This window comes from Diceros bicornis, chromosome 17, assembly GCF_020826845.1.
Source record: "Diceros bicornis minor isolate mBicDic1 chromosome 17, mDicBic1.mat.cur, whole genome shotgun sequence".
Classification (NCBI taxonomy): Eukaryota; Metazoa; Chordata; class Mammalia; order Perissodactyla; family Rhinocerotidae; genus Diceros; species Diceros bicornis.
Genome location: NC_080756.1, coordinates 61,901,880 through 61,926,251, shown reverse-complemented (window position 1 = coordinate 61,926,251; position 24,372 = coordinate 61,901,880). Strand labels below are relative to the sequence as shown.

The 24,372-nt window shown below is 44.9% G+C and overlaps 1 protein-coding gene across 1 annotated transcript in view; it reads left to right on the top strand.

The window, feature by feature from the left end:
* BID (BH3 interacting domain death agonist) overlaps window positions 1–19,753 on the top strand; it is a 44,662-nt gene extending 24,909 nt beyond the window's left edge. The window contains exons 2-6 of the mRNA XM_058559160.1: window positions 7,619–7,692; window positions 12,583–12,790; window positions 16,274–16,413; window positions 17,848–18,060; window positions 19,349–19,753. Of these exons, the coding sequence (XP_058415143.1) occupies window positions 7,681–7,692; window positions 12,583–12,790; window positions 16,274–16,413; window positions 17,848–18,060; window positions 19,349–19,360 (585 nt within the window). The 5' untranslated portion in view covers window positions 7,619–7,680 and the 3' untranslated portion in view covers window positions 19,361–19,753. The remainder of the gene's footprint in view (window positions 1–7,618; window positions 7,693–12,582; window positions 12,791–16,273; window positions 16,414–17,847; window positions 18,061–19,348) is intronic.
* Window positions 19,754–24,372: the final 4,619 nt, after the last annotated feature.

The following is a 24,372-nucleotide window of genomic DNA, read 5'->3' as shown; positions in this document are numbered from 1 at the left end:
GGGGGAGAGAGGGGCTTGGAGAAATAACCCATGAACAGTCTCAAGTCGCAGGCTGCGTCTGTCACAGTCGTGTCTCAAAATGGTGAAACCCTGGCTGTGAATGTGCTTGGTAACTGGAAAGGAAGCCTTGTTCAGGGGGAAGGCTGTGGGTTATTGTTTCCTGTTACTTGCCCACCTGGCCATTTTCCCACCAGGTCTCAGAAAGGAGGGGACATCAGTTCTTGGCAGCTTGAATTTTCCTTCTTGCTGGCAACTTTGTTTAGGAATTGGGGCTTGGGGATAAAGCCCTGTTGGCTGGGAGGCTTGGAGGTTTTCAGTGGGTGTCAGCGCTGTCCTCCTAGTCTCCTCATGGCTGATAATTGACTCACTGCATTTCCTCAGAGTGACAGAGGAATAAGGCCAGAGGTGGACCAGGTGCAGGCAGGTGGTCTGCCTGAAGGTTCATGCACCCCCTGCAGCCCTGCCCAGCCAGGCCTGGGAGGGCAGCCCACCACCCTTGCTTGCTAGAGGCCTCCACTGGGCTGCATGCTCCCAGGTGCTGTGGCAGTGATCCTGAGGCCTGGGTGACCTTGGCACAGCCCTGTAACTGAGCTACAGTTACTCTTGTCATTTGTGACTGCCATGAGGCCTATACACACAGGATGACACGCTGAACTTTCATATCTATTATCTCATTTTTTTTTCTTTTTTTTTTTTCCCTTTTTCTCCCCAAAGCCCCAGTAGACAGCTGTATGTCATAGTTGCACATCCTTCCAGTTGCTGTATGTGGGACGCGCCCTCAGCATGGCCGGAGAAGCGGTGTGCCGGTGCGCGCCCGGGATCCAAACTCAGGCCGCCAGTAGCGGAGCGCGCGCACTTAACCACTAAGCCACGGGGCCGGCCCTCTATTATCTCATTTGATTCCAGATTTAATAGGACAATGCCACACCAGGGTGTTCATCACAGTCCTATTTTTTTTTAATGTTTCAATACCAATTATAGGGTTCTATTTTATTTTATATTTTTGGTGAGGAAGATTGTCCCTCAGCTAACATCTGTGCCAGTCTTCCTCTGTTTTGTATATGGGACGCCACCACAGCATGGCCACTGATGATTGCTGCATAGGTCCGTGCCTGGGATCCAAACCTGCGACCTGGACTGCCAAGTGGAGCCAGCCCCACTCAGTCCTATGTTTTTTTAAAATTTTTTATTGATGTCATAATAGTTTATAACATTATGAGATTCCAGTTGTACGTTATTATTTGTCATTCACCATATAAATGTGTCCCTTCACCCCTTGTGCCCACCCCCCAACCCTTCCCCCTGGTAACCACCAAACTATTCTCTCTGTCCATATGTTGGTTTATCTTCCACATATGAGAGAGGTCATACAGTGTTTGTCTTTCTCTGTCTGGCTTATTTATATATGTGTATATATATATATATACATATGTACCACATCTTCTTTATCCACTCATTAGTCGAGGGACACTTGGGTTGCTTCCACTTCTTGGCTATAGTGAATAATGCTGCAGTGAACATAGGGGTGCATAAGTCTCTTTGGATTGTTGATTTCAAGTTCTTTGGATAAATATCCAGAAGTGGGATAGCTGGATCATAAGGTATTTCTATTTTTAATTTTTTGAGGAATCTCCATACCGTTTTCATAGAGGCTGCACCAGTTTGCATTCCCACCAGCAGTGAATGAGGGTTCCCTTTTCTCCACATCCTCTCCAACATTTGTTATTTTTTGTCTTGGTGATTATAGCCATTCTCATGAGTGTAAGGCGATATCTTAGTGTAGTTTTGATTTGCATTTCCCTGGTGATTAGTGATGTTGAACATCTTTTCATGTGCCTGTTGGCCATCTGTATATCTTCCTTGGAAAAATGCCTGTTCATATCCTCTGCCCGTTTTTTGATCGGGTTATTTGTTTTTTTGTTGTTCACATGTGTGAGTTCTTTATATATTATGGAGATTAACCCCCTGTCAGGTATATGGTTTGCAAATATTTTCTCTCAGCTGGTAGGTTGTTTTTTTCATTTTGATCCTGGTCTTTAGTCTGATGAAGTCTCACTTGTTTATTTTTTCTTTTGTTTCTCTTGTCCAAGTAGACATGGAATTCGAGAAGATCCCTTTATGACCAATGATGAATAGTGTACTGCCTACCTTTTCTTCCAGGAGTTTTATAGTTTCAGGTCTCACCTGCAGGTCTTTGATCCATTTTAATTTTTGTTAATTTTTGTGTCTGGCGAAAGCAGATGGTCCACTTTCATTCTTTTGCAAGTGGCTGTCCAGTTTTCCCAGCACCATTTGTTGAAGAGACTTTCCTTTCTCCATTGTATGTTCTTTGCTCTTTTGTCAAAGATTAGCTGCCCGTAGATGGGAGGTTTTATTTCTGGGGTTTCAATTCTGTTCCATTGATCTTCACACAGTCCTATTTTTAATGGTGAAAAAATGGAAACTGTAAATGTCCAATAACAGGGGATTAATTGTATTTTGGTGCATATGTACGATAGAACAAGGTTTTCAGCCTCAGCACTATCGACACTTTGGGCTGGATCCTTCTTTGTTCTGGGCCCGTCCTGTGCATTGTAGGATGTTGAGCAGCATCCCAGGCCTCTACCCACTGGATGTTAGTAGCACCCTCCCCAGTTCTGACAACCAAAAATGTCTCCAGACACTGCCAAATGTTCCTCGGGGGGCAAAATCACCCCCGGTTGAGAATAAACCACTGCAAAACAATATTATATAAGCATTAAAACATTTTTTGAAAGATGCTTATTGAAGTGTCCCAACATAGGTAAAAGTAGAAGACTGAGGATGTGAGTGTGTGTGTCCGAGTCTGGAAGGAAATCAGATCAAAGGTTTATGTGAATTCTCTCTTGACTGCTGTCTCCCCTCTTGGTTTTCTGAAGTTATTTCCTGACAGAACGTGGTAGAGGCAGAGGCCAGGGTTCCGTCCACTGTGCCTCTATCTTGGCAGTGACTCTGTGGTGATGGTTTGGCTTCTGTGGCCTTTTTCCTGAGTGGTGTATTATGTTTAGTTCTGTGTGCTGTTGATGATAATGGCTCCAGCTCTTCCCTCTTGCCTTGTGGATGGCCAGCGAGCCAGCGTCCTTGTTGTCTGTCCACATACACCAGAGTCCTTTGCTCCTGGTCATTTCCTCCCGAACACTCAGCCATACCCAGCTGTGGGGCTGGCTTTTCCAGACTCCCAGTGGGAGGGTCAGGGTGCAGCCTTTAGCTGTACACAACCCCCCAGGGCCAGTGTGAGCACCCAAGACGGGGAGATGGGCAGTGCTAAGAATGTGACTGTGCCCCAAGCACGGGATGTGCATGGCTGCCTGGCACACAGAAGGCACGGCCTTGTTGTAGCCTCCTTTTCACACCCAAGGTTGGAGCCTCGCCCCTTCTTTCTGGAGATGAGTTGGTTGTCTATTCTTCTGTTTTTTACCTCCTGTGTATTTAGGATCCATGTGAAATTGCCAAATTTTTTCTTTTTTCACAATGTATTTATTATTTATTTTTTTATTGAGGTAACTGGTTTATAAGATTATATAAATTTCAGGTGTACATCATTATATTTTGATTTCTGTGTAGACTACATCATGTTCACCACCCAAATACTGTTACAGTCCATCACCACACACTTGCCTAATCATCCCTTTTGCCCTTTTCCCTCCCCGTTTCCCCTCTGGTAACCACCAATCCAATCTCTGTCTCTGTGTTTGGTTGTTGTTGTTGTTGTTGTTGTTTTTTTTTAAAGATTTTATTTATTCATTTTTTTCCCCCCAAAGCCCCAGTAGATAGCCGTATGTCATAGGTTCACATCCTTCTAGTTGCTGTACGTGGGACTCGGCCTCGGGTTGGACGGAGAAGTGGTGCCTTGGGGCGCGCCCGGGATCCGAACCCGGGCCACCAGCATCAGAGCGCGCGCACTTAACCGCTAAGCCACGGAGCCAGCCCTGTTGTTGTTGTTTTTAATGACACAATCTGTGTGAAGGAAAAGGCAGTGTGTTTTTTTTTTTGTAGGGGAAGATTTGCCCTACGCTAATGTCTGTTGATAATGTTCCTCCTTTTATCTTCCTCCCCCTGCCACCTCAAAGCCCCAGTACATAGTTGTGTATAGCTGTAAGTCCTTCTGGTTCTTCTATGTGAGCTGCCGTGACAGCATGGCTACTGACAGACCAGTGGTGTGGTTCTGCACCCGGGAACCAAACCTGGGCCACCTGGAACTTTAACCACTGGGCCATCAGGGCTGGCTCTGTTTGTTGTTGTTTTCATCTTCTGTTTATGAGGGAGATCACACGGTATTTGACTTTCCTCTGACTTACTTCACTTAGCATAATACCCTCAAGGTCCATCTATGTTGTCACAAATGGCAAGATTTCATCTTTCTTTATGGCTGACTGCTATTCCAGTGTGTATACATACCACATCTTCTTTATCCATTCATCCCTTGATGGGCACTTAGGTTGCTTCCAAGTCTTGGCTATTGTGAGTAATGCTGTGATGAACACGGGGGTGCAGGTATCTTTACACATTTGTGTTTTCATGTTCTTTGGATAAATACCCAGCAGTGGAATAGCTGGATCATGTGGTAGTTCTATCCTTAATTTTTGAGGAATCTCCATACAGTTTTCCATAGTGGCTGCACCAGTTTGCACTCCCACCAGCAGTGTATGAGAGTTCCCTTCTCTCCACATCCTCTCCAACGTTTGTTATTTCTTGTCTTGTTAATTATAGCCATTCTGATGGGCATGAGGTGATCTCTCATTGTAGTTTTGATTTGCATTTCCCTGATAGTTAATGATGTTGAACATCTTTTCACGTGCCTGTTGGCCATCTGTATGTCTTCTTTGGAAAAATGTCTGTTCATATCCTCTGCCCATTTTTTGATTAGGTTGTTAGTATTTTGTTGTTGAGATGCCACAGCTCTTTATATATTTTGGAGATTAACCCCTTATCAGATGTATGGTTTACAAATATCTTCTCCCAATTGTTAGGTTGTCTTTTTGTTTTGTTGATGGTTTCCTTTGCTGTGCAGAAGCTTTTTAGTTTGATGTAGTCCCATTTGTTTATTTTTTGTTTCCCTTGCCTGGTTACACGTGGTACTTGAAAATATGCTGCTAAGACAGATGTCAAAGTGTGTAGTGCCTGTGTTTTCTTCTAGAAGTTTTATGGTTTCAGGTCTTACATTCAAGTCTTTAATCCATTTTGAATTAATATTTGTGTATGGTGTAAGATAATGGTCTACTTTCATTCTTTTGCATGTGGCAGTCCAGTTTTCCCAGCAGCATTTATTAAAGAGAGTTTCCTTTCTCCATTATATGTTCTTGGCTGCCTTGTCAAACATTAGCTGTCCATAGATGTATGGGTTTATTTCTGGGTTCTCAGTTCTGTTCCATTGATCTGTGTGTCTGTTTTTGTGCCAGTACCATGCTGTTTTGGTTACTATAGCTTTGTAGTATTTTTTTTTTTTTGTGGAAGATTGGCCCTGAGCTAACATCTGCCAATCCTCCTCTTTTTGCTGAGGAAGACTGGCCCTGGGCTAACATCCATGCCCATCTTCCTCCACTTTATATGGGATGCTGCCACAGCATGGCTTGACAAGCGGTGCTGCAGTGTGCACCCTGGATCCGAACTGGTGAACCCCGGGCCACCGCAGCGGAGCGTGTGCACTTAACCGCTTGCGCCACTGGGCTGGCCCCTGTAGTATATTTTGAAATCAGCGAGTGTGATGCCTCCAGCTTTGTTCTTTTTTTTTTTTTTTTTGAGGAAGATCAGCCCTGAGCTAACATCTGCCAATCCTCCCCTTTTTTTTTCTGCTGTTGGCTCTGGGCTAACATCCATGCCCATCTTCCTCTACTTTCTATGGGACGCCGCCACAGCATGGCTTGCCAAGCGGTGTGTTGGTGCGCGCCCGGGATCCGAACTGGCGAAGCCCGGTCCGCTGCAGCAGAGCGCGCACACTTAACTGCTCGTGCCACCAGGCTGGCCCCAGCTTTGTTCTTTTTAACATTTTGTGTGTGTGTGTGTGTGTGTGTGTGTGTGTGTGAGGAAGACCAGCCCTGAGCTAACATCTGTTGCCAATCCTCCTCTTTTAGCTGAGGAAGATTGGCCCTGAGCTAACATCCGTGCCCATCTTCCTCTACTTTCTCTGGGCCGCCGCCACAGCATGGCTTGACAAGCAGTGCATTGCTGTACGCCTGGGATCCAAACCTGTGAACCCCGGGCCACCGAAGCGGAGCGTGCGCACTCAACCGCTGTGCCACCGGGCCAGCCCCTCCGGCTTTGTTCTTTTTTCTCAGGATTCCTTTGGCTATTTAGGGTCTTTTGTTGTTCCATATAAATTTTAGGATTCTTTGTTCTATTTCTGTGAAAAATGTCCTTGGAACTTTGATAGGGGTTGCATTGAATCTGGAGACTGCTTTAGGAAGTTTGGACATTTTAGCTATGTTAATACTTTCAATCCAATAGCACGGAATATGTTTCCATTTCTTTGTGTCTTCTTCAATGAAATTACCAAATTTGACTGTTTTTGCCCTGCAAAATGACCATTTCATTTGGTTGAACCTAATACTGTGTGTAAATATACACAAACGTGGGCAAATATATATTAAAATAGGATTATTCTATTGAGACTGTTCTACAGAAACTTTTGTTCAGTCTATTTTGGGCATCTCTCTATGTGGATGCACACACAGATCTCTCATTCTTTTCGTGGTTATATGTATTCCATTTTATGGGCATAATCTTTTTTAACTCAATCCCCAGTTGGCTTTTGTCTGGTCAATTTATGATGGGTTATTTAGTTTGGAGTATGTGCCATATGGAAGCTTTAATCTTTTGTGTAATTGTCAAATATACATTCTTTCTCTTTCTTTCTTTATACACATTTTATAGGAGCTCTTTCTCTCTAAACCGTTCATCTTACCTGCCCATTGAAGCCATGTGGCCTGTGGAGAGAACTGGCCTGCCTGGGTGTCCCTTTCTCCCCGAACCTTATTTTCTCATCCGCTGAGTCAGAATGAACACAGTACACTGCCTACTTCTCAGCATAGTTGTGGAACAAATGAGAGAGCCACGTGAATGCTCCAGAACCCTTGCACGCTGAAGAATGGGTTGGGACTTTTGTTGTTGGAAGGAATTGTTCTGATAGTGGCCATAGGAAGAATAAACAGATGCCCTGAAAACGTCCAGGTATACTTTATTAGCTAAGTTATCTTTGTACAAAACTCACTAATATGAGTATTTACTCAAAAGGAATTCATACACCAGACATTTGCCTGATTTGCCTGATCAGTGGGGTCTTAACAATCAGTGAGCTCGGGGTGGGAGAGTTGAACTCTCAAGTTGGAGGGTCAACCCTTGGGAGCTTGGTGCCTTGGCAAGTCTGTGTGTGGAGGAAATCTCCAAGGTTGGCTCACTGGGTTGCTGTCCCTGTTCTGTGCTGAGGAGAAAGCAGCAGCCCAGGGTGACTGCAGCTGGCATGGGCCAGGTGAGCTTGGCTGCCGTGGCTGGAGCGCCTTTGAGCCAGGGCCCAGGATGGCTTCCTGGGTTCTCTCCTGACGGCTCCAGAGTGGGAGTCTGTAGGGAGCGGCCGCCTACCCTGTGTATGTGTGTCCTCTTTCAGGCTGCTGACTCGGGACACGTGCGAGCCAGAGGGAGTCGGAGCCCTGCGAGGCTGCCTGTGCCATGGATTCTAAGGTCAGACAGACGTTCTTCTCCTGGAGGAATGCTTTGTTGGGGGGAGGGGGTGAAGGTGGCTGAGGCCAGCTTGTTCTCGTGTGTGCCTTCAGTGTGGACCCAGTCTGACCCCTGTTTGACAGAGCCGCAGAGAGGAGCCTCACATTCACAACTTACTGGAGCCCAGTCAAAAGGAAAACTAAAACGTCTCATCTCCTCGTCCTCTTCCCTCCTACACCTCGTGCCTGCTTGCTCACTGGAAGGGCAAGGAGGCTTTCTGATTCAAGACCATTTAAAAGCTCTAGAGTCTTGGGAGGGGTCGTCCAGCAGTCATACAGGCCACTCCCCTGCCTTCAGCAGATGGCACCCAAACTGTGACGTGTCCATACTTAGCTTTGAACAAGCGTGGAAGAGAAAATCGAGGCTTATCCAATCAAAAGCTCTTTATTCATTGACTTACTATATAGTCTTTCTACTTCCCTCCTCTGCCAAGTTCCGCGAGCACCAGGGGCTTTTCTTTGTCCACCCCAAATGCATCAGCCTTCTGTTCTCACCAGCTGTTGTGGGAGACATCTGGAAAACTCTAAGGATTTAGTGGTTAGTAAACTCAGTGGCCCACAGTTTCTGAATCACTGAGCATATAGCAGCTCATGGCTCCTGACACAGTCTCAATGCCTACTTGTTGAATATCCTCTAAAGGATGGGAGCCACGTGGCTTTTAGCTTGTTGGCTGGAGGGCCTAAGATATTGCAGGCTCAGGAGAGATGTTAGTTGCTTGAACAGAAGAGATTTCGGGAGCTGCCCTTGTCCTGATAAAGGCCTGTTATCAGTGTCCAGAATACTCTTCTGTGTGGTACCATTTACCCCTGCCCGTTGTTGTCCCTCCCAGCCTACAGCTGCTGTCTCCTCTTCCCTGTTCTTGAGACGTGGGTAAGTTACAAACAGCACTGCCACATCAGACTCGTGTAGCGTGTTAACTGTAGGGGTGGTTTCTCCCACGGTGCCCCATTTCTCCTGAGAACCCTTCAGTGCAGGAAGGTGGATATAACTACTCCCAGTGTTTTTCCTTCAAGGTGAGAAAACTGAGACACAGATGCTGCCCAGTGTCCTGCTGAGTTGGGGTTCAGTCAAACGCCGAGCAATTTCCTCTTATACTTTAAGGTTTGGCCACGCCCCCCCCACCATCAGAATTTCATCCTGTTGTAGATTTTTCTTTGATTTTTTTTCCAGTTTTTTTGTCATTGTGGTAAAATATACAGATCATAAATTTTACCATTTTAACCTTTTTTTTGTTTGTTTTTTTTTGTTTTTTTTTGTGAGGAGATCAGCCCTGAGCTAACATCCGCCAATCCTCCTCCTTTTTTGCTGAGGAAGACGGCCCTGGGCTAACATCGGTGCCCATCTTCCTCCACTTTATATGGGACGCCGCCACAGCATGGCTTACCAAGCAGTGCGTCGGTGCGCGCCCGGGATCCGAACCAGCGAACCCCGGGCCGCCGCAGCGGAGCGCGCGCACTTAACCGCTTGCACCACCGGGCCGGCCCCCCATTTTAACCTTTTTTAAGTGGTCAATTCAGTGGCCTTAATACACTCACATTGCTGTGCCACCATCACCACCATCCGTCTCTAGAACTTTTTCATCTTTCCTGCTGAAACTCTGTCCCCATTAAACACTAACTCCCCAGCCCCCTCCGCCCAGCCCCTGACGGACAGCCTTGCTCTACTTGCTGTCTCTGAATTTGACTACTTCCCGTACCTCACAGGAGTGGAATCAGACAGCATTTGTCCTTTGTGTCTGGCTTCTTTCACTTAGCATGATGTCTTGGGCTCGGGTTTTTTTACTGTTTGTATGGTCCTGTTCATCCAGTGTAGCATTCTTATTTGACTTTTTTGATATTTAGAAAAACAAAATAAGTGAGGGGCTGGCCTGGTGGCGTAGCAGTTAAGTTCATGCCTTCTGCTTTGGTGGCTCGGGGTTCGCCAGTTTGGATCCTGGGCACGGACCTACTCACCGCTCATCAAGCCATGCTGAGGCAGCATCCCACATAGGGCAACTAGAGGGACCTATGTCTAGGATATACAACTATGTACTGGGGCTTTGGGGAGAAAAAAGAAAAAGAGGAAGATTGGCAGCAGATGTTAGTGCAGAGCCAATCTTCCTCAAAAGAAAAATAAAAAAAAAATTGAAAAAAAAAAAAAAGAAGGTATGAAGCAAAATGTTAAAAAAAAGTGGGGGGGGGGGCTGCCCCAGTGGCGTAGCAGTTAAGCTTGCGCATTCTGCTTTGGTGGCCTGAGGTTACAGGTTCGGATCCCAGGTGTGGACGCACCATTTATCAAGCCATGCTGTGGTGGCATCCCATATCAAGTAGAGGAAGATGGGCATGGATGTTAGCCCAGGGCCAATCTTCCTCAGCAAAAAGAGGAGAATTGGCAACGGATGTTAGCTTAGGTCTGGTCTTCCTCACCAAAAAAAAGAAAAGAAAAGAAGTGAGATTGGTTTTGGATTTTTTTTTTTTAACGTTTGTTTGGTGCTCTTTTCTCCAGGATTGTGCACCAGGATTATTACAATTTATCACACACATTGGATAGCCTTCCATCTTTTTCTTTGCACTGGAACTGATTTTATAGCATGAGAATTATTTTTGCCTCCTTTAGATCAATTTTGTAATATGTCCAGCAAGATTTCCTAAGTCTTGATCATTTCTCTTAATGTATTTTCTTTCCTGTGATCTAAAAGGATACACAACTATCAGATCTTCCACCTTCTGAGACATCCATTTCAACTTTTATCACTAGAAGGATCAAAAAAGCTCATAGTTCCCTACTTGGCTTGTCACAAGCTCTGTTTGTTCTTGGAATTAAATCCTGTCAGTCGTCTGAGCCTATTTCCCATTTTGTGGTACAGTCCAACCTGTTCTTGACATGCTCATCAAAATAGTCTATCCATACTGTTTTCCAGCCAACGGCTACTAAACATTTGACTTCATGGGTTATCCACTCGTGGCTTCTGGACCTGTGTTGCTCTAACGTATGAAATTCTTTCCTTTCCCTCCCTGCCGATTCTTTTTATTTTACGTGGAAAAGGCAGAGATCACTGAACTTGTGTTTGATAACCTGATCTGGCTTAGTTGGCGGCCACCAGTGCTCTGCACCCAGACTTTGGACACCTGTTTACCAACCTCTGGATCAGAAGAAGTCCTCGGGCAAAGACTGCCCACATTAGCTTTCTGGGGCTGCTGGAACAAAATACCACAAACTGGGTGTTTTCCCTCACACTTCTGGAGGCCAGGAGTCTGAAATCGAGGCGTCGGCAGGCTTGGTTCCTTCTGGGGGTTCCGAAGGAGAATCTGTCCCATGCCTCTCTCCGCTCCTGGTCGCTGCCAGCAATCCTTGGCTTTTAACACATCGCTCCAGTTTCAGCCCTTGTCTTCATGTGGCATTGTTCCTGTGTGTCTCCATGTGTAAATCCTCTTTTCCTTCTTCTTATAAAGATACCAGTCATTGGATTTAGAGTCTGCCCTAATCCAGGCAGTATGACCTGATCTCAGCTTGATTACATCTGCAAAGACCCTATTTCCAAATAAGGGCACATTCATAGATACTTGAGGTTAGCACTTGAACATTTCTTTTTGGGGGACACAGTTCAACCCACAACACTGCCCTAGCCCTCGTTTCTTCTGTTCTAACCAGGACACTCCTGGAAGCAGGAATGAAGCACGTTCTTAAGTTTCTAAGCTGCCTTGTGCCACCTGGCCTCACTGTAAGGATTTGATGCAGTAGACCTTTTACATAACATTTTTCCTTTTTTAGGAGTAATTTTGGAGAAAGCTGAATAGCAATACATAAGCACCTTATTTTATGCATTTTATTTATTTAAAACAATTTGCCCTCTAAAAACTGTCGTCTAAAAGTTTTCTGATTAATGAAAAATATTAAAGGCTTAGAAGATAGAAATAAATTTTACCTGCACCTTCACCTTCTCCTGCCCTCTTACAGCCCAGCCTGTTTTGCATTTATCTGGGCAGATCTCAGTCTCCCCAGCTTTCCCGATTATTCCCTCTCTCATCCTAGATCTTTGATTGTTCTGAGCACACCTGGCTGCGGATGCTACAGGTACTCACCTTTGTTTGCCAGGAATCCTGTCCCAAATGCAGTCTGCACACCAGAAATGTGCCTCCTGGCTTCCATAGAGCAGATGCTGAACTGGGCTACTGCTGCAAGTGCTGCTTCCAGGCTGGAGAGCTGACGGGCCTGAGATCCCCAGCCCCTCGGGTTGGAGCAGGAGCATCCCCATGGCTCTCTGGGTTTTGGTTAAGAGGCATACTCACCTGAAATAAACCCAGCCTGCCCAAAGGCAGATGTTATCTGTGGTTACTACTGCTCAGTATTTGTTGAAGATTGGCTGTTTGCACAATGCTATCCTGGTCCTACAAAGGAGGTTTTTGAAAAGAAAGCTTCTAAGTGCTGGATGCATAGCCAGTAAAGGGGGACGTAAGTTAGTAAAAGATACATGGGACTTGGCAAAAGCATGTGAATACAAGGATGGCATCTAGATGATGATATTTGCTTGGCTTCCCTAACACATCCTTTGGAGTGTCCTGCCCTGAAAGGAAGCTCGCTCCAGCTAAATTTTGTCAGGATGTCAAGCAAATGGTGGATGAACCACCTTGTGCGAATTTGGAGCTTTCTTGTTGGCATCTACAGGTGGCATTGCTTAAAGCAGGCACTGCAGACTTGGTCTCTCCCACTTGCAGGAGGCCTTGTGCCCACAGGGTTCTTCAGATCTCTCGGGCTAGTGAGGCTGTTTCAGGCCCAGCTGTACCTGGAGCCCTGTGCCAGCTCAGCCGCAGTAAGGGCCTCTGGCCCTGGACCAGGTTCCCACAGGTCTCCCTCACTCCCCTTTCATCTTAGGTCAGCAATGGTTCAGGCCTCCAGGATGAGCACATCACAAACTTGCTGGTGTTTGGCTTCCTCCAAAACTGCTCCAACTGTCATTTCTACAAAGAGCTGGAGGTGTTGGGCCACGAACTGCCCGCGCAAGTTTATCTGCAGGGGGACCATGATGAACTGCAGACAGATGGCAACCGGTGCAGCCGCTTCGTGGGAAGAGGGGAGACAGGTACGCATCTGGCCCAGCCTCCTCTGCCCCAAATCTGAGCTTTGCTGTAACCAGTAACATTTAGGAGCCCTAAGTGCTGGAAGGGACCCGTGGGCTCAGGCTCCCCTCTGTGGTTTCATCCGCCATCTGTGTTGGTGTCGCAGGTTCTTTGGTCTATGCTTGATTACTCCAGTGGAGCAGGCCTGGCTGAGTTTCCAGTCAGCGGAAATCCACTCAGTTTCTTTATAATGATTCTTTGCATCTGTATAGCACCTTACACTTTTACTTTTATACATATTATGGCTTGTAATTATCTACCAGATAACTAGGGCTTTGAAGTATTCTGAACATCATTTCCAGATGAGGAAACCGAGGTCCAGAGAAGGGTAAACGATGAGCCCCAAATCAAACAACTAGTGGGCATGGCCAAGCCAGGACTTGAGGCCAGGCCTCTTTCCTTGAGCCGGGCCCAGTCGTGCTCCCACTGCCCGGTGCTGCCTCCGGTTGCATCAGTTTCTAGACTTTCTTTACCTTTCCTCACCCTCATCCTTGTGCTGCCCTCCCAACCTCAGTTTTCACTCCTCTGAGCCACCGGTGCTGCCTCCACAGATGGAGGCTGCCCTGAGCTGATGGCTGAGGGAGAATGCTGGGGAGTGTGGCAAGGCTCAGCCACTCCCAGATTTGGGCCTGGAGCGTTGGTTCTCAGTTGTGTGCATGCTGGAATTCCATGAGGAACTTCTTCAGAATGCACAGGCCCTGGGCCCTACTCCAGCTGCCTAAACCAGATGTTCTAGGGTGGAGACTCCCCAGGTGTTTCTGATGTGCTCCGTAGTTAGAATCACTGCCCTAAAAGCCCAGGGTGCCTCTGAGGACCTGGACCCAGGCCTCCCAACCTCCTGAGCAGGACTGAAATCCTGCCCGGAAATCGCCTGCAGTTGGAGGTTGCACTGCCCTCTGGTGGCCTTGAGGGAGACCAGCAGGCAACCCGGCCTTTGGACCTCCGGCAGGAGTTCCCCACTAGCTAGGGTGTGCCAGAGACTTCCTCTGACTTAGAATCCAGCTAGTGTGTCTTCTGACTGGTCCTAAACTGCAATTAGAGCACTTGGCCCCCTTTGGGGGGGTTTAGGAGCGGGTGGAGTCAGGAATGGCTTTGCTCTCAGAAGCTGCTGCAGGAGTAACTACAACCAGAGGCTGTTCCCTGGCCCGTCTGTGCTCTCCCACACCATTCCTTGCCCTTAGACTGCAAAGCCTGGCTTGACTCAAATGGCATTTGCAAAAATGATTATGGGGCTGTACACTTAACCTCACCCTCTGGTAGAAAACTAGCATGTAGATGAAGTACCTGACAAGATTTGGAAACAGAAGGCAAAATAGAGGCTCTGGCCACCACAGTTTCGTCGGTGTATTCATTCACTCAGCTGGATGCAGATGAAGCAGGCATGGTTCCTGAAGCTGCTGAAATGGGAAAGCTTAGGGAAACCTGTGACACATGGTCAGTCCCGTGGGAGCTGTGGAGGAGGTGATACCCTTTTGTCTGTGGGGAATCAGGAAAACTTCATGACTACAACTGCAGTTGAGCTGGGCCGTGAAGGACGGGGACAGTTTGGGTCTTTGGAGATTGGGAAGAGGAAATAGCAATAATTTAAGCAAAAACCTGAGGATGGAAAGGCCAGGGCCTGTAAAAGGTACTGTGAATAGTTGAGTTTGGTTAGAACTTTTGAAGGGAGTAATGGAAGTTAAGGTCTGAGTGATTGAAGGCTGGGTCATGACTTGTCACTTAACCAGAGGTGAGCACATGGAAGGTTTTGAGTAGACAGTTGATCCATATCCATACTACGTGGATCATGGTCAAGACTACAGCGAGGCAGATGAAACACCTGGGTACAAGTACTCTTAATCCTCTCAATGCCTCTTGAACTTTTGCACCTGAGTGCCTCACCTTCCTGAGTACATAGTGGAGAATGGACTGGAGGGCAGTGAGAGTGGGTGAGATTACTGTCATTATCCAGATGAGAGGTAGTGGAGAGCCCACACCCAGGTTGGCAGTGGTGATGGGTAGGAGAGAGAGTTGTATCTGTGCTGCGAGATAAGATCTGACAATGATAGAGGATGGTGCAGCGGCGAGGACAAAGACTAGGATAAGTATGAGATTTTTATCCTGGGTAAATAAGAAGCCAGAGGGAAGTTGCAAGCACAGAAAAAATATAAGATTTACTATGGGAGAAATAATAATAGCTGGCATTTATTGAATACTTACTAGGAGCTGGGTACAGGGTCCATTCATTTACTCATTCATTCATTGATGCAATTGTTTATTGAGCACCTACTGTGTGCCTTGCATTGTTTTTGGGTGCTGTGTATTTGGTAGTAAACAAAACAGATTTAAAAATCAGAGCCCTGGGCCGGCCCCGTGGCTTAGCGGTTGGGTGTGCGCGCTCTGCTGCTGCCGGCCCAGGTTCCATCCCGGGCGCACACCGACGCGCTGCTTCTCGGGCCATGCTGAGGCCGCGTCCCACATACAGCAACTAGAAGGATGTGCAGCTATGACATACAACTATCTACTGGGCTTTGGGGGAAAAAATAAATAAATAAAATTATTAAAAAAAAAAAATCAGAGCCCTTACGAAGCTTATGTTCTGGTGAGGGAGGCAAAGAACACAGACAGGTAAAATGTATGATATAGTAGTGAGTGTCAAAGAAGGAAAAGAGAGGGAGAGGAGAGAGCGTGTGTGGCTGTGAAGTGAGGGTGTTAATCTTGGACAAAGTGGCATTTCAGTAGACCTAAGGGAAGAGAGAAGGAGCCGTGCTCTCCGGGGAGGCCAGTGTAGCTGGAGAAGAGGGAGTAAGGGGCAAGGAGGAAGAGTTCCCATTAGAGAGGCTGAGGCAGATCATACACGGCCTTCTAGGTCATAGTGAAGACGTGGGGTTTTACTCAGTGAGACAGGACTGGGGAGAGGAGTTGCCCTGTGAGGAAGGTAGGGAGGATGTGGCAGTGTCTCGTGGCTAGGGAATGGCACAGGTGGGGCTCTAACTCATCTACTGCAGAGCCTCTGTCTTCACAACTTCTTAGGCTGACATCTGTTAAACAATGGAGTCTAGAACTGGCAGCCATAAAGGCTGCTGCATGTTTGTGCCCCAGCTACCCATGGTCATGGATGCCCAGCATCACTGACCCTTCTGTGGGCAGGTGTTGACTCTGTACTCGAGGAGAGGCCTGCTTCTCCAGGCTAGTGTCTGTTCACTCAGGCCCTTTCCCCGACCCACCCAGCACTCTGCCCCTGCTGCCCCGAACTACAGGTCCCCAAGTCTTCACACTGTGGCTCTAGGAGAGTGAAGCAAATGCTCAGCTGGGACCACCATGGTGTGCTGTGGAAGCAGGAACTGGTTTTGTTCCAAAGGAGAATCCCATCCTTTTTCTGGTTTGGGGTGGAATGGCATGAGGGTGTCAAACAGCGCCATTGTCTGAATCTGCTTTTTCTCTGCTGCCCCTGCCTGAACATTCAGATTCTGAGAGTCAAGAGGAGATAATCCAGGATATCGCCAGGCAACTTGCCCAAATAGGGGACAGGATGGACCGCAGCATCCACCCAAGACTGGTGAATAACCTGGCAATGCAGTTTATGAACGTGAACCTGTCAGAGGAAGTAAGTGAGAAAATCCACCAGTGCCTTTTCTGGGTTAGTTAGGAACGGTGAGGGCTTTTTCAGTTGTCAGTTGAACCAAAAAGGTGTGTCCTGTCTCCTATCAGTGAGGTGACTCAGTTCATGACTGTCTACAAAAGAATTAGAAATAGAATCATAGCATGGTTAATTGTCTTTCAAAAGAATTAAGTTACTTGACGTTTGGAAACTTGAACCTAAAGTCAGAGTCAAGAGTTTGGAGATAAAACTTATTGTTTCTTCAGTTTTAGGGAGTTGAATAAACATGCCAATAGAGAACTTTGTCACTTACCCACATGTGACAAGAAAAGTGACATTTTAGCCTGCTACTCTTGACTTCATGGATATAATCAATCTACAGATACTTACAGAGCTTCTACCATTTGCTAGACACTGTGGGGAATACAAAGATGGGTCTAAGGCACTATATCCTTCCTGAAGAAACTTAGTGGGAGAGAGAAATATATGCCTACGGGAGTTCAGAGGAGAAAAAGGTTCCATTCTTCTGACTCCCAGCTGAAAATGCAGGTTCCTCTCACTATTAGGAATTTATTCATCCTCCAGGATTCAGCCAGGTCAAGTCTCCTGCCTCCAAGAAGGCTTGTCCCCTCCCTAGTGCTCTCTCTGTCTGATGTTCTCCAGCAACTATCATAGCACATGTGAGCCTCTAGTAATCTTCTGCCTTGGGACCTCTCCCACAATGTTAACAACTTAATTTTGCAGTGATTCGATGAGGTCCTTTCAGGTCTAATGGTCTACGGTATGCCTCTCCTCTGTAGGTGGCAATGTCACATGTAGCCCCCTTCATTCTCCTCCTTTTAGCTAGGTCTGTGCCAGTAAGATAGGCCTAAGACATCTTGGATAGTTAACTAATTCTTGATTTTAAGTGCCTTACAGGCAGGGAATGACTAGTGCCTAATGTGAACACATGATACTCAGTAAATATGTATTTGGGGGCCAGCTGGGTGGCGTAGTGGTTAAGTTCATGTGCTCCGTTTCAGCGGCCCAGGGTTTCTGGGTTCAGATGCCTGGCGTGGACCTCTGCACTGCTTATCAAGCCATGCTGTGGCGGCGTCCCGTATACAAAATAGAGGAGGATGGGCACAGATGTTAGCTCAGGGCCAATCTTCCTCAGCAAAAAAAAAAAAAATATATATATATATATATATATACATATATATATGTATATGTATTTGGTTAATGAGTATCCCACTCTAGGGAGTGATCTCAATCTTCCCTTTCCGTTGCCTCTCAAAAGTAAATTTTCTCATTCTCTCCTCCACCCTCCTTAGCTGTTCAATAAATACTTCCCTCTGAAACGAAAGCATGCTTCCTCACACTTGACGTCGGAGGACTGTTTCTCCTCCCAGAGGGAGAATGTTAGCAGGTTCTGTGTGGCCCTTATGTTTCACCCCTCAGGACAGAAGACAGTGCCTCACTACTGCGCTGGAGCAGGCCATGCAGACTTACCCTAGAGACATGGAGAAGGAGAAGACCATGCTGATGTTGTCCATGTTGTTGGCAAAAAAGGTGGCCGATCACACACCATCTTTGCTCCGTGATGTCTTTCGCACAACAGTGAACTTTATTAACCAGAACCTACTCACCTATGTGAGGAACTTAGTCAGAAATGTAAGAACCAGTGATGTCTGCTCCTCGGCATTCCACTTAATCCTCTTGGTCGCTGTCTGCTCCCCATACTCATTTCCCTCCGAGGTCTGGAAACCCAGCAGAACCCTCTCCTGCAGGGCTTTTCATCTTTCTCCCCCTGCTTCTGGTGACCAAACCACAAGGAAGGCTGTTACAGACCTTCTCGCTCAGGTAGAAAGGCTGGGTTTGCTTTCGTGAGCAAGCAAGTTATGTGGTAGAAGTTGGGAATGAACACCTAATGTCCTTTTGAGATTTATCAGCTCGCTTTTCAAGACCTGCTGCTATCAGAGGGGTGGTGAAGGCTTGCTTCACACTCTTGGTAGAATCCTCTAGTCTGGTAGAGACGTGTAGAGCATGAGAGAAGGTGGCAGGAGGGCCCAAGCTGAGCTTCCTCAGTGTGCTCTCAACTTTACCTTGTCACAAAATAAGTATAATTTAAATTAAAAACATGCTTACCAAGAGGGATGGTGGGGAGAGAGATCAAGAAGAGTAGTCAAAAGGGGGGAAAACTACCTAAAATCTTGCCCAGAAAACATCTGTCCCATAACCAGGATATGAAAAGTCATAATTCTTCATGATGCTGCCCAGGAAGGGCCAGACACTCCTTAAAGTCTGGTGCTGCAGTTTCATAGACCCAACTGGAAGTTAAGTGGATGTATCTTATCTATAAATTTGAAAATATAGTGAACGTTTGAGATTTTATGTGTCAGAAGCATTACTCGGGCATCTCACCCTCTTAATATTTACCAGTAAGCCTTAAAAGCATTCTCTATCCGCTGTAGTCTTCAGTTATACAGGCATTTTAAAACAGGAGAATGAGGATAAATCTCAAATTTGGTGTTAACCCAAGCTGAATTGTTGGAAGGAGATAAGCCTGAGACAGTTCCTGGACAGCTTTCACCAGCACCGTCTACAGGGGCAGTAATTGGGCAAGATGTCAACAGCAGTCTGTATTAACAACTTATCAAACACTGAAAGGCTGAAACAGAATCTTGATTCCTCAGACCCACTAAGATGCCTCTTGGCACCATAAGTGATTCAACAGATGTGAATATCCAGATCTCAGCACCTTGAAAGCCTATGTTTTTGCAGTTGCTCCCATGTAGCAAAAAGGAGGCTGCAGGGATATAAGGATGACAGGGCTCCAGGGAGTATGTCTTTGCACGAACGCCAGCTTCACTTCTATTGACTGTGGCACTAGAGTTCTTAAGTACTGAATCCTGGTTTGTGAATTAGACTAATTTGGGCTGTTTTTCCTTTCTTGCTCTAGGAGATGGATTGAATGGATGACTCTGCAAAAGCATTACTGGTTAAAACTTGGTATGTTGACAGCAGTATAGCTGCCTTCAACGGAAATGAAGACATTGCCACTTAAAGTTCTTAGACAGGAGATGCGCAAGATAATAGCTATTTATTTCTCGCTATTTTAAAGATGATGTTTTAAGCTGGTGACCCATTTAGGAATCTCTACATTAATATACTTGAATGAAACTGTCAACTTGCACATATTTGAATGTTTCATACCATCTTCTAAATCTGTCTACACATTGTGCCTTTATCTTCAGCTGTATAAGGTCCCCATTTGAAAATTAAATTTGAAAGCAGACTGTAAGGCAGAAGAAAAAAACATGCTTAATGTTTTTCTGTTAAAAAAAAAAACCTACTGTTTCTTGAAGTGTAACTTTGGGCATGATCTTCTTCACAATACAGGCAGTATTGTGTCTGAGGAGAGCAAGGATTGGAGAAGGAATGCACATACCCCTTACAAATGAAAAATTCCTCTCAAAATACTAAGGAAGTAACAGTCTTCCTGTTTGAAAACCAAATAGCACAAGAGGTTCTGGACTACAGTTCTATACTCAAACAGTGGCGAAATCAGGCCTCAAAATGTGTTTGACTTTTTTCAACTTGATTTCCTTTTATTTGAGTCAAGAAGAACCATAGGTTTGGGGGCCTATGTCTACACAGTTTCAAAATCAGGTAACTAAATGCACCTTTTCTCTTTCCAAGAGGTCAAGGCTTTGATAAAAATTTTAAGCTGACGGAGTACCAGAAGCTACTGCATACCCGTGGGGAATAATCTCTGTATTTTCATTTTCTAGCCATACCCCTTAGCTCATCCATGCCTAAGAAGCTGCACTGGAGAGAACAGGTTTTTTAGGCATAAAAGATGAAAGAACAGTTGGACTTTTAAAAAGTGAACAGTTGAGGAGGTTCCCTTTCTTAGGGACACATTCAGAATACAAGTAACAAAAGCAGGTCACTTAGGTAGTGCCAAAACATACCAGGGAGAGCTTGCATTTAGAAACAGTGCAACACTCGTCTGTTGTTCCCTGTGATATGCGTTTTCCTGGGATTCTGTTTAAAAGTATGATGGTGGATGCTGGGTCCATACCACACACATTCCCTTTACTCTAACAGTAACGCTTGTGTTACTATCAACATGACGCTCTGGCAAAGCATACGAACAAGAGTAATGAAGTACTAATAAAATACTTTGTTACCAAAAACACTTTTCCATTCCTTGAGAATTTAAATTCCTCAGAAAAGAAAAATAACTACATCGTTCAGCATTAAGTACATATCACACTAGGGCTGGGTCTCAATCTGGTATCTGCAAGATGTCGCAAACTCTAAAAGCAAATACGTGCAGTACGAAGACCACCATTTGGAAGTAAACCTTCCAGTAACGCTATTATTATGAATGTTTTGGAGTGGACTTTTTTTTTTTTTTTTTAAAGAATTCATGTCACAGTGGAAACAGGTTGAGTCACACATAAACACACACACTCATCCGTACATACATCAGTCAGTACAGTCAGCGTCTCACTGGGGGGAGAGATTGTCTTCCAGAAGAAGCACTTATAATAGTCAACTCTAAACTAATGGGAGCGAGAAGAGCTCTACAACAGCAAATACTCCCAGACTATATACTTCTAATCTCTCACAGCATCTTTACCTTCTACTGTTTTGTTTGTTTAAATTAATATTTTAATGTAGTTTATACACGTTTTAGTGTAAATTTTTCCAGACCAAGTCAGATACACTTTCTTGGTCATAAAGCAAGATTATCACCTCTTCTCCCAAGCCAGCATTATAAAAAGATTCCACTGTATTAAAAATGTTCCACTCTTGAGCATATCTATCTCAGCCACAACTCAGGCATAGCCTGGAAGTTGATAGATTTTACACTGGTAACATAATCCTTGTGTATATAATTAAGAAGTGACTAATTCAGAGAATGTTTCATTCTGTTTGTTTTTTTAATATTTGAATTAAGTGATGGATGTTCCTTGGCAAAAGAGCAAACATTTTCTTCTCAGAAGATGCTTGGCATATCTGACAGTCAGTGGAGTATTTGCTGTATTCAGGTCAAATCCTTCCTGCCCTCACCTCTTGGGATCCAGCATTAACTGCCGAGATCTCAGGGCTGCCGTACAGGGTCACAGCACCACAGCCTGTCTTTATTTTCAAAAGATTTCATTAGCTGTGCTGACTTGGGAACTTGACTATGGAGTGTCTTTTGGATATTATCACCATGTTTTCAGAACTGAAGTCAAATCAAGTATGTATTTAAGCAGACTACAAGATTATCTGAAATGGTCCCTTCTAAGTCAAGAGCATAAGGTTACCATATGAACAGAAAGATGAGGCCGTCAGTTAACTTGAAATCTCATTTTATTGCAACCTCCAATGTGTTCTCCCCCAACACATTGCTTCTCATAGAAAGCACAATTCATAGATTTGAATTTTGTTCCTTTCCCCTGATGAAGAGTAGATTGCCAAAAGGCAGATAAGAGGAGGAAAAAGGAGCCAGAATAACTCACAATAATAAATTGAGCAAATCAGAGTTGTAGCAAGGAGAGTTTATGGAACCTCATACAGAAAAAGGAAATATACACTGCTTAAGTGAAATACTTGTGTTAGCTTAGTTACCAAAATTACCATTTAATTCCAGTAATTCTGAGGAGATGAGGGCATTAGAACCAATAATAAATTGAACTCAGTCAAGGAATGAGTTAGGTAGACAGGCACTTTTAATGTGAAGGATGAAAGAAATGGAAGACTATGATAGCAGGAGAAATACAAGTCTAGGAGCAAAATTCTGTCTTTTCCTTTGATGCTGGCCAAAGACTAGTTTATACAATTCTCTTGCTAGAAAGCATCAGGAACAACTAAATCATTCCAGACTGTGTAACAGGGAAGATTATACTTCAACTTCCTTTTATTCCCAGGGAAGGCGGCAACAAACTAGTAATCTTAAAATGTCAAAATTTTTGTTCTAAATAGTACATTAACCAATTTCCTCTAGTGGTGCAAAGAACACTCACTGAAATGAGCGATATCGCTATAAAATTTCCCCTTAGGAGAGGTGAGAACAGGGCAAGAATCACCTGGAGCCAGCTGCTATTTTAGGCCTTGCAAATATCCCTGAGAATAATTCCAACCTGAGCTGACATTGAAGCAGCTGCCTGGCTAGGGCTCTTGCAGTGTAAACATAAACATGTGGAGGACCCCGATGGTTTTAATTCACAGGAACATGGCAAGCCAGATAGAGGTTAAATAGTCTTGTGCAAAGACAGGGAAGACAAGATGTATTAGTATTTTAGTAACATGACAGTTTCCAACTTTCCATGAAGCTCTATATATGAGGTAACTAAAAATAGTGACTGAATTTCAAGATATCAGTATTCTGTAACCAAGGCTACTATTAACTTGACATTCACCAGTGTACTGTGGAAAGAATGGAAGGTTTTTCACTGGGAAGTCACCTAGTGTCAGCTTCCGAGCCTGTGGCTGTGCTGGGTCAGCCCTCCTGATTGATTGGATTGGTGACCTCTGAGTGTTGAGAGGCTAAGCAATGTCTAGATGTATCCCCCACTTCACTCCACAACCCATAGCATAGGCAGGGGATGAACTAGGAGAAAGTGCCACGGTGCTACCTTCTAATTGGTGATGACTCCTATGTCAGACTGCCTTAGCCTTGCTTACACGCAGAAATATTTATCTAACATATTAACTAAGAAAGCTAAGGAAAGATCTATACCAGTGGTAACTGTGAATTCTTTAACCATAAGGCCTCTCATTCAATATTTAAAGGGACAACATCTGCTATAATTAGAAGTTGGCAACAATGCTGGACATAACCTTCACTCTTAGGTTTCTCTAGTGGAACCTGCTCAATATTTAGACCAGCCTACAGGGTACCTTTGTACAAGTTAGGGAAGGCCCCTCTTCTTCCAGGGGGCACACTGGTGAGCACAGGCTGCCCCGGTGCAGTGTACAATTGGCACAACTGTTTGCAGAGCCTGCTCATACTTCTTTGCAGGGTCACAAAAATGGTAAAAACAGGAAGAAGCACTAGACTTGGAGTCAGAAAAATTTAAATCATTGCTAGATTATACTAGAAGACTTTAGAAAAAGTTATTCAACTGGTGAGGTTTGCTCAGTCTGTAAAATGGGAATAAAACAAATAGGAAGAGCTATTAGAACTGTGAGGGTGAAATAAGGTATGAGGGCATTAGAACAATCTCTGGCATATTACATTTGCTAAAATTATAATTACAAATTTTTTAGGAAAAGGATATTCTAATATGGAAAAAAATATGCACCCTAAACTCAAACCCATCTCATACTTGAACCTCCTCCGTGATCAACGGTATAACGGGAGTTATCACTAATGGCTGATCTTGGTCCTCCAGAGAAGAGGAAACACTTTTCTGGCATCAGCTGTGTTTCTGAGACTTTAAATGAGACAGTGCTTGTGAGGGAACTGGTTCAGAGGCTCGAAGCCTTTTCTGTAAGCAATCAGATAGCCTACAGGCCACTAGCCTCCTAAGGCCCTCTTAGTGAACTATGATTACCACACCCCCTCGAATTCTTTGAAAGATAAGTTTGTGTAAAAAGACATAAATTAAGAGAAAAAAAGGAAAAATTCTTACCTATAATACCTTTTATTTCTATAAAACATCTCTTAAAATAATCTTAAAATTCTATGGGTCTGACATTTGTTCACATGTCATCGCATCAGGGAAAAAGGCGAGGAGGAGGCATTACTTATATATTATTAGAGGAAATTAGCACAAAGGCTGAGGAAATTAATTTCCACAGGAAATTAACAGTAGTTGTGGTTCAAAAAACCACATCTCTGAGTTCACTGTTTATTCCTCCCGGGACAAACCTAGGTAGTGGCTGCATTTGATATTAGCAATGGGACAGAAACACAGGTGAGAGGAGCTATCAAGGATGTCTTTGGGTGGTGAACGCAACCAGGTGGTCAGCACTTTTTTTTTT